Genomic DNA, 16,659 nt, shown 5'->3' on the forward strand with positions numbered 1-16,659 from the left:
TCCAGCCCTCATTTTCCCCTACCCTTTTATAGGTAGAGAAACCCCTCAGGACTCCCCCAGAGAGTCCCACTGGATCCATATTTGTGGTTGCGAAACGGATCCGGATCCGAAGTGGGCTCTTCTGTTGCCCCTTCGTAATCAGAGCTGGATCCAGGTTGGAAAATCTGGCCCCGACTCCGGATTTTCTCTCTCTAAAGCTTATCCCAGGTTGGTCCTTATCTCAGCTTATAAATTTTATCCCTTTCTTTCCATGGCTTGAGTTTATCAACAAAATTTCCTTAAGTAAATGATAAATATATGTTTATAGAAAGTTGCTGATTATGAAAAGGAATAACAAATAACTTGATACATGAAATACTATGTGATGAAGAACAAGGAATTGAAAGATAGAGATAGAGATAGAGATAGAGATAGAGATATTATGTTTTGGTCTCAGTTGCGGTTGGGAAGGTAAGAAGGTTTGGTTATAGTTGCTGGTAATGGATTTAATTGGGAACAGAAGTTTCAACCTACTTAGCTGTCTCCAGTTGCCACTTCTTTTATCCTTGATCCCAGCTGTCCCCAATCTCAATCTGCTGTTACAGATTGTCTCGAGACAAATTCTCTTGGATGCACAGTCATTATTTGTTGACTTTTATGAGGAAGATTTGACTAACACCTAAAGCTTTCAACCAACTTTTGATTCCTTAAAGTATAGGGCTTGTTTTGGTGCGTTTCTTTAACTTGTGCATCAGTGATCCTTCACTTACAGTACAGCACAAAACAGTGATTGGTCGCCTGTTAGCTCATACTCGATTCTTTTATATAACAACCCAACCCACTCTTAGACTCGAGCCCCTGGTCTGGCGGATCCCGACCCACCTCCTAGCAGTTTCGGCTTTAATCTTAAAAAAGATTGAAAACCATGACAATCTATTATGGTAATGACCCTTTTTATAAACCCTTGAAGATTCTTTATAATCTTCAATACGAGACTAAACATTTAAGGCGTTACATTTTGTGCCTTTTAACTTGGAATACTGAAATTGGGCATTAGGATGTGATGGGTTTGAAACAAAATGTCTTGTAGAATGTTATGTCTGCGGCTATCAAACACGAGTATGCTATGACCATTTGGGGTCAGATTTTGAGAATGGACCAACTTTGAACATTGATTTATTGACCACCGTCTCTTCTCAAATGGGTTTGACGCCTTTCCCTCATTGGTATTGAATATGCATTCTTAATGCGGAATTGATTAGAGTTTCAGTTCACAATTGGTCAAAACGGCTTCGTTATAAATATCGGTCTTATGTCAAAGGTTTCCAAGTGCTATGAGGTCACCGGTGGGCGTTGTTCGGACACAAAATGCATGAGATGTCAATGTACTGCTATTCAATTGAATTATTTCGGAAAAAAAATCAGATGTATAGAAAAAGAAAATTCAATATTCAGCTACCAAATCGGATTGGATGCTGATTTTAAAAATAACATTCGATCAGATTTAGATTTGGATTCAGAGATACATAAATATGTGATTAGATTTAAATTCATATCAAATTTAGTTTTAAATAAATATCATGTATCAAATAGTAAAATTCTTGTTAAAATTTTGAATTCGGATTTAGATTGGTTCAGATTATAAAATCGGATTTCAAATTAGGATTCAAATATGACCTTTTTTTTTATTTGTATTCAATATGAACACATGAATATCTGAAAAATAACATGTCTTAAGTCCCATGTTCGTAGCATGCATGTTTTGTTTCAAGAAAAATAAATTGTATGGTTGTTGATTGAAAGTTAGACATGGCCATGATAATGTTTTCAATGATAAAACATAATGTTATTATAAGATCACCACAAGAATGTATGTTTGAAAGAAAATGTCTTTTACGCTTATAATACAGGTTTCCAATAAAAGATGGTGCCCAAGGCAGAGGGATGAGAGTCGAATGTTCAACGAGTCGAGTCAACTCGAACTTGAAGTTAAATAAGTCGAGTTTGAGCGTAACTGATAACTCAAGTTTGTAAATAAGTAGAGTTCGGGTTGGATGAACTCGACTCGAATAGGCTTGTTTAACACTAATACTTATTTTAGTAATTCAAAATGGCTTAAATAAAAATGTGAAGATTTTAAACTTAAAATATATATTAAGGGACACAAACTTAAGCGAATCGAGCTGGAGCTCAAACTCGGTTGAGCAAGTCTATGTGAATCTAGTCGAGTTCGTGCTGGCAGAGCGTGAGCTGGGCTTGCTCGTTGTACATCCCTACTGGTAAGTCCAAGGTTGTGTCAAAGGCCTAACTGCAGGACAACGTACCTTCATTTTGGTGTTATACCTTATCCTAAGGCTTAAAGGGAATGACGCGCCCTCAAAAATGGAACTCATGACCTGTGATAGATATGTTTGTCAGTCCAACCAACTATACAAAACTCATATCACTAAATTGGGAGCAAAAACCAAAACATTAAAAATTGATTGCTAAAATATTTTTTTATCTAATTTAACCATGTAGATATGATATTAATAATGTTTTAATGAGAATCATACACTAAGTTAAGTCATTTTTTTGAGTTTAACATGTTTTTCTAATAATAAAAAGATAAGCGGTTCTTATGGCACTAAATTTTTGATAGTTTAAAAATAAGTTTTTTTCTTAAAAATAACTTTGAATTAAAACATGTTTTATGTTGAATGGTATGGAAATTTCAGGGGCTCATTTATATTTCATTATATATATATATGGTATGGAAATTGGTAGTTAAATGACGATATGGTAGTATGAAATTTATATTAAAGTCAACTCTCCATGAACTACAGTTCAAAAGTTCTAAATGGAAAAGTACGCATCAATTCCAATAATTAAATAAGACCCATTATTCCTAACTTTTTTGTCAGGCAAAATGCTTGGAGAGTTTTAAGCTTATGGTCATAAAAGTAGTTTCTCCAAGAAATAAATAAAATAAAATTTGGAATAAAATGGAGAAAAACGCGGTGTGGAAATTCTTGAGAATTAAGAAATGAAAAATAAAATTATAATAATTCCGACGACGGCTTCAATTTCTAAGGTTCCTGGCATTGTCCGGCCACGAGACAAGCTTAAGAATCACGCAAATATTTCAAGTGGATCTTGAAATATTTTTCTTGAGTGCGCTTGGATCACTTACATTTTTAATAAAAAAAAATCAAAAGCAACTATTAGAGTACTTCTATTTAGAACTTGGATACATGCGTTTTAATATGATATTTGATTCCTTTGTCTTTGAAACGTAGAAATCCATCGTCCCTCTCCACGTTCAAGTTGTCTTACCCCACAAAGATGGAAGGGAAAGAGGGGTTTTTTAGTACTTGTTTGTAAGCCGGATCGGAGCACTGCTGGATACTTGGTACCAGGTCCAACTTGGGCCCTGGCTCGAAAAAAAAGGAATTATCAGACCAGCTCGGGTCGGCCCGAGAGCTCGGGTCGGCCTGATATGCTCGGGTGAGCCTGACAATGAGTTTTTAAAATTTTTTATTAATTTATGTACATATTTATTATGATTAATTATATTTATATAATTGTTTATTTTAAAATATATTTTTAAATTTAATCGGGCCAAGCTCAAGCTCGGGTTTTCCGAGTCGTGCAAGGCCCGAGCATGGGTTTTGGATGTCGGGCAGGCCTGGCCCGACCCATTATCAGGTCAGGCCAGGCCGACCTGATGCCCAAGCTTACTTGTTTGAGAGGTGAGAAATCAGATTTGAGATCAACGCTGTTTGATAGCTTCATATCAATAGCGGAGCTACCATGGGGCTGGTGTGGGCAATTGCCCACCTCAGCCTATATAAACTTTTGTAAAAGTTTTTATTTATCACATGTTGGACTCAGACCTAGCTATATAAGGTGCCAACACCCGACTCATGTCAATGCCCTGTAGTTCATCCAACCAATTGTAATAATTTAGACATCATATCCAAGTACGATATGAAGCCACATAAACATGTCATTTAAACTCACCAGACCGACTCGATACAATTTGAATCTAGCGATAAAGAAAGAAACAGAACAGATGATAATCTTCCATTGCATAAGTACTAAGACCATAGGTTTTCCAATGTAAAGATCAATATTTAACTGCTCGGATCTGAATAACTTCTGGAAAATCTTATAGAATTTTAGCATCATTGATCCTATCTTGCAGTCAATAGCAGAGCCACATGTGGACTGCTGCAGGCATTTGTTCACGCCAGCCGCAAAATTTCTTGATCTTTTGTATTAATTCCCTCAACAATTTTCTAGCTTGTATAGGTTAGCCTCCCTAAGAATTTAAAATTGTTGGAATTAATGTTCCTAAGAATCTAAAATTATTCAGCATAGAATTTCTGGATCCGTTGTTGATTTTAATATTGTATCAGACTTTATGGCCCATTTAGATGGAGGTTAAGGAAAAGAAATTGATGAGAAGGGTAGTCAATTCTGTATTTTATTGGTTGATTAAGAAGAAAAAAAAAAAAAAAATATATATATATATATATATATATATATAACTTTTTTTTCCTTATACAAACCAACTATAGGAATGGATGGTAAAAAAAAATTTGATGAAAATCTTTGATCGGGAACATGAGAGACAACAAATACTTGAGTGGAGCGGCTGGACCCATGAACTCTCTCTCTCTCTCTCTCTCTCTATATATATATATATATATATATATATATATATCCACTGAATTGAATTCTAGGAGATGAACAGTTGAACCTATCTTAAGCTAGGATCTTTTGATGACATAAATCAATAGCTGACTTCTATTTAGCATCTTTTGTCATACCTTTTTTCGTATGGAAACCAAAGAAAACAGTTTTTTTTTTTTTTCAGTCCGTAACGGAAGATTACATCTTTCGCAATCTATCATTAGATCAGCCAACATAATTTTGTTTTACCTTTCCCTCATTAATGCTCTACAAGAGAAAAGGAGGAAAAAAATCAACCTGTGGTAAGTTTCTAAATTCTTTTCCGTCGGAAAGCACCAATACATAATAAAATAAAAATTAAAATAAGAGTATGAACTCAAGATATAAAACAAACAAACTACAATAGTGATAGGTAGTTTAATAATTGGAATCAATCTACTTTCCATATTTCAAAAAGCCATTCACAATTGCTTCATTGTTATGGTTGAGCGGAGCTTCCTACAACCCAGAATAAGGCCGAAACCTCCAGCCAACCTTTTATTCATCAAGGTACATGACTTGCTTTTGACCTGCCGTGCTTCAGCTGCCATGTCTGTAGCCCCCTCCAACAATTGAGTCATTGTTGATAATATGAAATATGTCTTTCAAGAGCCGATTAAAATAAAAGACAAGGAACTTAAAAATCGAAAGTACCAAAGATGAGGATGAGGCTCATTGGGACAATTCGAGGGCTGGCAAAGGCCGTGTCCACCTCGACCCCCTTCCAGCTGACGATTTTGAAAATTTAAAAATCACCTGCTATATATTTAATTTTTTTTATTTTAGCCCCTGTAATAATTTTGAAAAACTATAGTAACTTGTGACAATGGCCAGTGTAAGAATTAAAAAAAAAATACATTAGCCCCCATGACAATTAGTTTCTTAATTGTGCAGCCCTCCAAAGACAAAAATTCTGGCTCTAACCTTGTAACTAAGGGGGCGTTTAAAAATGAGAACTGCATTATCAAACAAAGAATTTGATTATAGAATTATAATCTCATTCCGTAGCCAAAATTGTAGCATATGGTTTCACATTAGGGGTGAAATTATTATTCAAAAATTTTGAAATTTTTTCATCTTTCTTTGGGGCACAAAACATGAAAAAAACCTTAATTTATGATTTATAGAATTTTAATTCACTTTTCATCAAACAAGTTATTTTTAACTGAAAATCAAAATTTCATACTATCAAGGAAAATTGGAATTGGAATGAAAGATGGAAATTTGATTATGAAATTTTTAATTCGAAATAATATGACATCAAACGCCTCCAAGTGATAACTTAAGGAAGGAGTGGTGAACTATCCCATGAGATGCCAAAAGCATGGTCAAGAGACTCATGACCTACTCATAATCGAACCGAAGCTGCGGATCACACACTTGGGTCCAGCAGAGCATCTTATAGGGCTGGACCTAGGTCCAGCCTCAGCCTCATTATTAGTGTAGAACCTATAAGACCGTGTCAAAAGTTGCCCGCAAAGGCCCACGTGTGGCTCCCCATTGGCTTTGATATCACATGATATAAGAAGGCTGAATTAAAGTTTAATTTTGATAGGAGCTAAAATATCATTTTTTAAAAATTTTATATAAGATAAATAAATTTTTTTAAAATTTACGAGGTCCCATGCATGCCCTTCCGTGGCTCTGCCCCTAGCTGGGAGCCTCACCAAGTGCAGAACCTCATTTTGAGTGTAAAAAAATTGGCTTGCCTCGTCTAGTGCATAACCCAATTTTGAGTATAAAGAAATGAGCGCGACTTGAGCATTATGGTATTCTATTTGGGTCAATGAAATTTGATATTAAACAACATGGTACAAGTAACACATATTGAAATAAAAGCTTTGATTTTACCATTACCACTACATGAATCCGGTATGAAAGGAGAAGCCATCTTATGTCACATTCCCCTACTTGTACATTTCTCCGCCGGCCGGCCGGCCGGCCGGACTGCCGGGAAATGTGTAAATAAGGTTATAAGGGTAGCATAAGACGCCCTCTTAACGTGTATAGATTGCTCCAATATAAATAAGGTAAAGTTATATTATCTTTTTTTTTTAAATATACGAAATATGAATATCTTATTATTTTTATTGCGACTCTATTCCTAGTGTTTGTGCGATTCGTTCATAATCACAAAAATAAGACCTAACATTCTTCATTTTTCTGATAAAACTATATATTTTAGCGGATGTTGCTGACTGTCAAACAAAAAAATATCGCCTATGAAAAAATTCCAGAAAATCCTTCCGGAAATTATGTCCTGAAAATTGGAAACTGGAAAAGGGGTTCTTGGTAATTAATCCCGTACCGAGAAATAAATATCTTCGTATGATTCACACGGTTTCAATTCTATCTATTTTATTATCCTGACATGAACTAGTAATAAATGGCTGAAAACCGGCCGTCCTCTGCCCCCTCATAAAAGCAGACCGACCATTTTCGCCACCTACCCTCATCCTCGTCCCTAAGTAACGTAAATATCCCTTTCCTTGACCCAACACAATCCCAAGGGTTCTATCGTCATATCACGAAGCAACGCTGCTACCAATCCACCAAGGCCAGCAGTTGCTACCGCTAAAACGGTGCCATGTCCATTTCCAAATGACAGAACTACCACCAGTGAATTGCTCATATTCCCCGACCTTGGTTTCCCAAGTCAAACGCCCAATCCGTCCTATTATGGTCACAGAGCGGCATCTTTTTGCCCTCGTTCCGCGAATAACTCTTCGAGAGAATATTCCAAGCCGAGAAGCGGCCTGCGGTTAGCTTAACCTAACCCTCCGGTCAATTTCAAACCCTGGTTAAGCGAACCACTCAGCACGGTCCACGCCCGGAAACCTAGGCTATTTCCGATCCTGCCACGTGGAATCAAATCGACGGTCCCGGTTGAACGAAGCGAGATATCAACCTCACGGCCATCGTTATATAAGCTCCCCGTCGGATTCCCGCACAGATCATCGGAAAAAAGCCGTAGCCCGGAAACCGAGAACCCTCTGCGAAAAACATGGCCGGTAACCCTCGTGTTTTCTTCGACATGACCGTCGGCGGAGCCCCCGCCGGCCGGATCGTGATGGAGCTTTTCGCCGACGTGACGCCGCGGACGGCCGAGAACTTCCGCGCGCTCTGTACGGGCGAGAAGGGCGTCGGCCGCTCCGGCAAGCCCCTCCACTACAAGGGGTCCAGCTTCCACCGCGTGATCCCCAACTTCATGTGCCAGGGAGGCGACTTCACCGCCGGGAACGGCACCGGCGGCGAGTCGATTTACGGCTCCAAGTTCGCTGACGAGAACTTCATCAAGAAGCACACCGGCCCCGGCATCCTCTCCATGGCCAACGCCGGCCCCGGAACCAACGGATCTCAGTTCTTCATCTGCACCGTCAAGACCGAGTGGCTGGACGGAAAGCACGTCGTGTTCGGCCAGGTCGTGGAGGGAATGGACGTCGTCCGCGCGATAGAGAAGGTCGGCTCTTCCTCGGGCCGGACCTCGAAGCCCGTCGTTGTCGCCGACTGCGGCCAGCTGTGAGCGGGATCTCTCGCTCCGTCGGAACCCTAGCTTTTTCCTTCTTCCCGTCTCTTCTCTCCATTTTCTACTTCATCTTCCCTTTCCTTCTGAGATCTCTCTAGGGTTTTTGCTTTATTTGTCGTTTCTTATGGTTCATGGGGGCTTCTCGAACGAAGTGTAGCGTCTTTTCCCTCTCTTCTGGTGGATCTTCCTTGTGGGTCAGCCACTGGTCACGGTGGCAGGAGCTTTCAGTGTAGATTTTAATTTCACCACTGAAATAATATTAGGGTTTCTTGTGATATTCGTGAATCCTTTTCCCGATTTTCGAGAATATCACGGATTATCACAAAATCTGGGGGAAAACGGGGTACTTTATCTACCTTAAGGACTGGGTCCTTTCAGTTCTTCGAAATTCGAAATATCAAATAACATGTTCGGAAAAGAAGATATCCAGAAAAGGGGATAAATCAATTGGGCCCAATAAAAGTAATCGAAAAATTTGTCGGTATAAATTCACTAGTCGATGACAACTTTTTGTTTCATATTTCTCGATAATTTGGCGCTTCCGGCGCGCCATCGGGATCAAATCTTATCCTGTTGCAAACGGCCTCGGATTTCTTTTTCTGTCCACGGGGTCAGAACTGGACATTTTTCTTTTTTCAAATTCCGAAATAGTTGCGGATGAAAACGAATGGAATTTCAGGATCTAACCTTTTCTGATATCTGCAAACTCATCAGGCTCATCTACCGCGACTCGCCGAATCTCTCAGTGACAACAGAGTAATGTGACGACAAACTTTGTATTTGACCACAGCACGATCAGTTTCAAATTGAAAAATGTACTGCAAGCGGAGTCTGAAATCTCTTCCGACCGGAAAAAGGTATGCGCTGATCATGGTTTTATCTCTTGAAATCTAATTAATGAAATTCAACGAGTGAAAGTATTTTTTGCATTTCTAAAAACCTAAAAGATCAGAAAAGGTAACATATTATATAATGCGAGTTCGATCGTCCTTACCTTTTCTGTATCCTACAAAAATTTGCATACGGTTTCAATGCACATTTCTTGTCATTTTCGATGCAATTTCGACATTTCTGCGTCCCGGAGACGGCATTGTTGACGCCGTGTTCCAAGAAACTCTGGATCTCACCATCTCTCTGTGTCTCCATACATCGTTTCTCTATCTCTATCTCCATTGGATCATTGATATATCACAGTGGAACTTGTAAAATTGACTTTTTATTTGCATTTTTTCTGACACGATCTGAAGCCCGTAAAAGGAGAAAGTCCGCTAGGTCACTGTTCTTCGTGCTACTTGCCATTTTTTTTTTATGAATAAAAAAAGTTAAAAGAAAAGGGCGGCCGACGAGAAAGAGAGATTCGGACCACAATTATTGTTGTGTGCCCCGAATCCGGACGCTGAGCCGCAACCTTTTCCGGGTTTCCCGTGACTTTCCCACAAGCGCATCTAGACCGTCCATGTGAACCACGGACGGTGAAGATCGTCTCCGGGCGGCGGCATGGTGCATCTTGATGAGATCGGCGCTGCTCGGGAATCGTGCGGTTGTCCTTATCTCTTCTCTCTTCTATTTTTTACTTTTTAAAAATAAGGGTTCAAGAAGCGGCTAGCGGGGCGTGGATCAAGGTCGCTCAGAAAGACAAGTCCAGCGCAGAACCCGCCCCGCATGAACGGTTAAATCACTGGATTTGGATCGAATGGATCCAAACCTAAATGATCTAAAATCCAGATCCGAAATAAATTAGAAGTGGATCTGGACAAGTTTGCAATTTCAATCCAACAAAAATATGACCCAATTACGTATAGATGCCAAATCTTATGTTGGTTGAAATTGAATTTGTTTTTCTTCTGAAGTCTGAACTTAAGTCCGGATCCGACTACATAGAATTCGATTGGACGAATCTGTTAAAGGCTGGATCTGACCCAAATCCGTACTGTTTCCATGTGGGCAACAAGGCAAAAACATTCACCCCCGATTGGATCTCCACTTTTTTCCCAAAGTGGATTTGTTCATTATCAAAGTTCAAGAAAAGACAAGCAGAGTGTAATTAATAGAGCTGATTTTCAAACTGGTATGAACTCTGAAACAATCCAATGTACCCCTTGGATTTGAAGATGTCAATGCAAAATTAGTAGATTAGATGTACGTCTATTATGTTCTCATGTTCCATGTGTCAATGGTAGTTGGATATTTTTTTCTTCTTATAAGATCTAATTGCCTTCTCAGTCAACATATCTGAATTTGACTGTCACACAAACCACCCACCTGCCCACATTGCTTCTTGTTTTTTTCCTTTTGATGATTGGACCAATGGCCCTAGTAGCAGGTAAGATAAACCTCTAAAAAAAGAGTGCAATTTTTCTACCTTGTACTCATTCACATAAAATCTGTAAGGACATCCATGTTTAAGGATGCAAATGGTTCATATTTACAAAATTTAAACAAAAAATCAGACCCAGTTCTAGGTGAGTGAGAGGTTCATAACCTACTGCCCGAAAAAGACCCTGTAACACACCCACCCACCCCCTGCCCCCCGCAATGCGGTGCTTCACGCACCCAACCAGATACACTATGCCCCTTTTGACAAATCAATTGGACAAATCAAAGCGACAGGAAGGTACATGCTCCTACCCTTGCAAAAAACCTATGAGCATGTACAGCCCTGAGGGGTTTGGTGCACCTGCTCACTGCTCAGGCTAGTGGCTGGTCACTGGTTGCAGTGGCATGAGTACCCATCTTTGTGCAAGCAGAAGGGGTCCTAAGCTTGGCTTCTTGCCAGACCTTCTTTGGAAGGCTACAACCTTATAAGCACATACACTTGCATCTCTTAGTGCTCCTCAAGTAAAAATTTATGACCAAACCTTCTGCCTCTGCTGCTGGCTCAATAGCTTCATGGTATTGTTAAGGAAATTGTTGTACTTGAATTGAAACAACAGTAGTATCAGTAGTATCTAAACCTGCTTAAGGTAGACCCTGAGTACCTGACGCACTTGGCCTCATACTTGTAAAGGCCAACCTTGTGGCCATTCTTGAGTGCGGACATTATTTTGATATGTAATGTACAGTGAGCAGTTCAGATGCCAGAGAACCATTCAAAAGTCAGATTATAACATTTAAATTGGAGTAGTTGAACATTAGTAAAGAACCCGAACAATCACCATTTCAATCCGATAATGGCCAATAAACTTCGAGCGGAACCTGCCACCATTCTGCTGAATAATAATAACAGAAAGTCTTCAATTTAATGGAGAAGATATAAGGTAGAGTTCTAAGCAGAAGAAACAAGTCATCATCCTCAGTGAAAAGTAACTTGCAGGAGACAGGTGGAGGGACAAGCAAGTTAGGGAGAAAAATCCAGTTGGGAAAAACGAAATTGGTGTAAGTTTACCTTAAAAATGATGGCGAAAGTTGTTCAACAGAATAGCGACTTGGTTTACACAATCAAAATGGCTATGAACAGTTATTTTCCAGGCTACCAAGAGCGCAATGAATTTAACCAGATCAGCGTGAATTCCAAGCATGATCCCAAAGGAAAAGGAAAATTCTAGGTTGCTGAACTGAAGCCACACACGCACTCGAGTCATTAACTTGGGTGTCACAACTGTTTTGGTGAATCCATGCGTCTTATCTGTATCGTTCCAATTTTATCGGATGTCTTTGAAGAGATGAATCCATGTGGCATAGATTAAAAAACACAATATTCCATTATCTACATAAGTAGAAACCGGAAAGAAAAAAAATCATAGATGCTATAAGCTTGTAAACGTTAACACATTCTTGAATTCAAACCCTTGTAAGAAGCATGTGTCCTCCTACTTAAGCATAAGGCAGGCTATCACTTGGCAGATTGAATAGAATTTCAAACAGCACCAACTTCTGAATCTCAAAACTCCACATTGGACTTGGCACAATGACCTAGACTATTAACTACAGCACAAATAACAGACTTGACTGACCTGTGCAAAAGAATCTTAGACAATAACTCATTTTTCTGCCACAGGTGTAACTTCTTGCTATGGTTCCTGCCCTTGTAATATCCACATGATTGTTGTTATCTAGCACAGTACGGTCGAAAATAAATCACAAATATTGCTAGTGCTCCAGTATTCTAGTCGATCCATATGGAACGTAAGGATATAGTACGTCTTCAAAAGCCCATATACAATAAGATCAATGTAGTGCAACAGTTTCCATCTAGATCCTACAGTAAATGCAAGAAACTTGTAAATCAAAAGTGAGTCCACCACTTGAATGAACATGATACATGTTTTATGAGATCCAGCATGTTATCTTCAATGGACAAATCAGTGGTTCAGAGAAATGTGAGAGTAGTAGCAACAAGCTCCCTCTTTTACTTTTCCAACATTTGGAGAATGGTATATTATAAGATGCTGCCATACAACAAATGTATCAATCACACTGAACAACAAGTCCGGGTAAAAAACTATAGGCCACAATCTACAAAAAATTCAAGTATGGCACAAGAATCCCGAGTGCACATCGAGATACAGTGCAGCATTTCAGATGCATCTCATTCAACAGAACAAGCTTACATGAAACATTAATGCATCCCTCTAAGAAATTCAAAAGCATACGACATTACATCCACCATATTGTATGTCTTATATAAGTAACCATTTGGTTTCGTATTTATCCATTTTCTTCTGAGCTAGAAAGCCAATGGGAACTTTAGCTGATCCAGCTTGCAAAGAGGCTTGCTGTTTTCTCTACATTTCTCAAACACAGAAACCAACTTAGGGGTGAGAATTTTCTCTTGTTTAAGCTGCTCAAGTAAAACATCACCATATAATTGCTATAAAAAAATTTTCGATCTTCCTTTCTATAGAACATCAAATGAATGGCATCTTCTTCTGGAAATCCTTGCTATGAATCAAAGTAGCGACGAGCCGAGTACTACAAAACCTAGGGGGGAGAGCAAAGCTTCGTAGACAGCTGCGCTTAGGGGTAGGATAATCCAGTTCCTTGGATCATGGAAACTTGAAAATCATTAGTACAAGAACATAATTTTCTCCAATTGCCTTGCTTGATCATAAAGTGCCCAAACACCAAGATTTAACTGACAAGTAACTAGGTTGCCTCTCCCTTGATGATGACATGCCACCAACAACAACTATGCCTGCAACCATTAACACTACCTAGTGAATCAAGTGAAAATAAATACAGACCAGGAACCATTTAGCAGGAGTGACACAAACGATTCTTATACATCTATATAATAATGGATCTAATAAAAAACTAATATATTGGGTGTGAAGTGAAAAACTTCTGCACAAGCATGAGAGAAAGGGGAAGATATCAAGATAACAGAAATAACATGATCCTTCTATACCTCTTCGATGAAGATGTGCCATCTAGTCTCTGATCTTCATGGCAAATTGTACTGATTAAAGAGCTCGATTCAGTGAGATCAATTTGGACATCGCTTTTCTTGAAAGTAATAGGCCATCATATTTGAGCTCTTTCTTGTACTTTTTTTTTTCTTCAAGTTCAAAATAAAAAAGAAGGCCATCTACGGATGAATTTCTAACGATGGTGGCCAAAGAGACTGCAAAGGAAAAAACCATCGACTAGCTCATGAAGCAAACCATGTCTGTTTCAACATCTACTCCATTACAGCAACATAAAAGCCATCAGGATGCTCTTGTATTCCATTATCTCCTGTATGGCTTAAAATGGTACCTTTCGTACTCGGAACTAAATTTAACTGACTCCTCATCAAGCCTTTTCTTTAATCTTCTCCAAGTCCTTAGCATATCTGACTGTATAAGTCCACGGTAAAGTGTCTCAAATGTACGCTTCTGTGGAAGAAAACCCTTCTCTATCATCTGAACAAAAAAGTGGCATGCTTCTCTCCACTTTTTTCTTTCACATAAATTATGGATTAAGCATGTGTAAGAGTCTAAATCCGGCCCAATGCCACCCTCCAACATGCTAGTCCACAATTCATCGACTATCTCCATTTTATTTAACTTGGAGAACATTCCAATCAATATATTGTAAGTATGGATGCTTAGCAAGCCCAAAGACATAGAATCCTCCACTTTTCTGTACAGTTTCAATGCACTGTCAGCATCGTTCCTCCCTCTATATTCCTTAAAAAAACAATTGTATGTTTCAGCGGTTGGACATACTCCATTTGCAGTCATCTCATCCAGTAACTCTTCCGCATCAGCAATTCTGCCAGATGAGCACAAACACTTAATAACGGAAGTATATGTAGCAATTGTTGGACTGATCCCTCTCTCCTTCATCTCCCTCAATTTCAATAACGAGAGGTTTGGCTTATGAGCACGGCTGTAAACATGAAGAACAATAGAGTAACTAGTCGCATCAGGCTCAATTTCTCTTAGCTTCATCTCCTTGAGCAGCTTCTCAGCCTCCTCTATTGTCTGATCAAAGCGCGGATCAGGATGCAATCTTGCCCGTCGACAAATCCCATTGAGAAGAACATTGTAGGTTACTACATTAGGTTCAATACCGCGATCAATCATTTCATCGAAGAATTTCTTCGCCATATCTTGCTTGTTAAACTTGGACCATCCATAAACCAAGACCGTGTACATTTTAGCATCCGGGGTGAACTGAGACTTCCTCTTATTGAAAATTTCTGTGGCTACCTTAACATGTCCGTACTTGCATAGTGTATCCAAAAGGAACACGAAATCATCAGAATTATGCTCTCGCTCAATAAACCCCACCATATCATCAAAAGCTCTAATTGCCTGGCGGGTGAAACCCGCTGCTATATGTCTCCTTATGAGGATGTAGAATGTCGTATGCGCAGGCCGGATTTGCTCTTGATCCATCTCCATGATCAATTGCCAAATTACATCGAATTGATGAACCTTGCCTAGAATATCAATCATGAGATTGTAACATTCAACATCATGGCGATAACTTGCTTGCTCTCTGGCCCAAGAAAAGAATCCAAGAGCAATTTTCGAGACATTCTTAAGCCTCTGCAGAACTTGGTGGACCAGAGATGGGGACAACTGAATCCCATTCAACTGCAGAGAAGCTTCCATTGTGTGATATGGGTTATGGTGTTCGATCAAAATCCGAGACACCAACTCCACGTCCCTTGAAAATTTCACGGATTTTGTGAAGGAGGGAGAGTCCCCATCTTGTGCAAGGCCTAGCGCCTCGGACAACTCATTTGGACTCGGTAAACCGGAGCAAAAGCCACGTGATTGATGGAAAAAAGAGGAATCCAACCCGTAAGAATCCACAGAGGATGAGGAAGAGGGAGAAGGGACACGACCTAGTGCATCACAATGAAGCAAAAAGGGGAAAGACGAGGTGGGTATTACCGCGGCTGCGTTACAAGCGTGGCGGCGGAAGAAGGGGGTCCCGGGCACTCCATTTGTTCTTCGACCGAAGTTCAGAGCTACAGTTCTCCACATCAATGGCGCGCAGTTTCGCCGCGGAGAGAGAGCGTGGGAGGTGGTAGGCTGAACTGGCCTTGGAGCAGCGTGCTGGGAATTGAACCAAATAACCCGCTGTAGGAGTTGGGTCAGTTCCTGTAAACAAGTTCCTTTGGCAGTGTACGTTTCAGTAACAACTGCAACCCAGCTAGATAGGGTCCAAAATAAATTGGCTACATGTAAGATTTTTAGCAGTGATCTGATCATTTTAGACCAGATTGTCTAACCAATAGCATGGTTTTCATGAATTGAGAAAAAGAGAGAGAGAAAGAGAGATTTTTGTTTTTAATAAGTGTTTTTCAGTAATATACACTTTTATTTAGTAAGTTAAAGTTTTTTATACTAAATGCACACACAAATTTGTGTGGATGAGTTACATGCTGCCATGTATCGGATGGTTAAAAATTTAAAATCTGTTACTAGGAAATAACTGTTATATGAGCGTTAGGGATGGTTTGTGATGCAACAACAGTTTATGGTGCTTTAACAACTATTCAAAGTGTGTTTGGTGATGAACTTTTTTTTATTTTTAGCCATTCAATAACATTTGGTACACTATTATAAATTATGTTTTAAATAAAACATATTATTTCAACTGTTACATGCTAGTCTAGAAAACAGTTCATGTTCAGGGATGGATGGTGTTCGTATGCAGATTAATAAAATCCTCATAAATCAGTTTCCGTCAAAGTAAAACAAGAAGCCGCTAAGTTGGTATACCATGAGGCCAGATTCTTCAAAGGGACATTATATTACCAAAGATCTTAGATCCAAGGTGATTTCAGATGTTAAAGTCTTAAATCTAAGGTTTTAAAGTATTAGTACGTAACAAAATTTGAATTTTCGTACTTGAAAGATGCAAAAATTACATTGTGGATTTGGATGACATCAGTAGCTTTTTTCTCTTCTTACTTAAGATCGACATATTTGAGACATAAGGATAATCTTAAATATGCGGCTGTTAAATCAATTATTTGCTAGTTATATGAATATGAA

General features: G+C 39.1%; 2 protein-coding genes across 2 annotated transcripts; one reads left to right on the forward strand and one right to left on the reverse strand.

Annotated features, from left to right (window-relative positions):
• Window positions 1-7,634: 7,634 nt before the first annotated feature.
• On the forward strand, window positions 7,635-8,496 carry LOC116248789 (peptidyl-prolyl cis-trans isomerase). Its single transcript, XM_031621763.2, has one exon. The coding sequence runs from the start codon at window positions 7,700-7,702 to the stop codon at window positions 8,216-8,218; it is 519 nt and encodes a 172-aa protein (XP_031477623.1). The 5' UTR covers window positions 7,635-7,699; the 3' UTR covers window positions 8,219-8,496.
• Window positions 8,497-12,626: 4,130 nt separating this feature from the next.
• On the reverse strand, window positions 12,627-15,736 carry LOC116248787 (pentatricopeptide repeat-containing protein At2g13420, mitochondrial-like). Its single transcript, XM_031621761.2, has 2 exons — window positions 13,569-15,736; window positions 12,627-13,355 (listed from the first exon to the last, which is right to left on the reverse strand). Exon 1 carries the CDS (start codon window positions 15,640-15,642, stop codon window positions 13,891-13,893), a length of 1,752 nt encoding a protein of 583 aa, XP_031477621.1. The 5' UTR covers window positions 15,643-15,736; the 3' UTR covers window positions 12,627-13,355; window positions 13,569-13,890.
• Between the last annotated feature and the right edge of the window lie 923 nt (window positions 15,737-16,659).

The sequence above is a fragment of the Nymphaea colorata genome, chromosome 2, assembly GCF_008831285.2.
Source record: "Nymphaea colorata isolate Beijing-Zhang1983 chromosome 2, ASM883128v2, whole genome shotgun sequence".
Taxonomy (NCBI): Eukaryota; Viridiplantae; Streptophyta; class Magnoliopsida; order Nymphaeales; family Nymphaeaceae; genus Nymphaea; species Nymphaea colorata.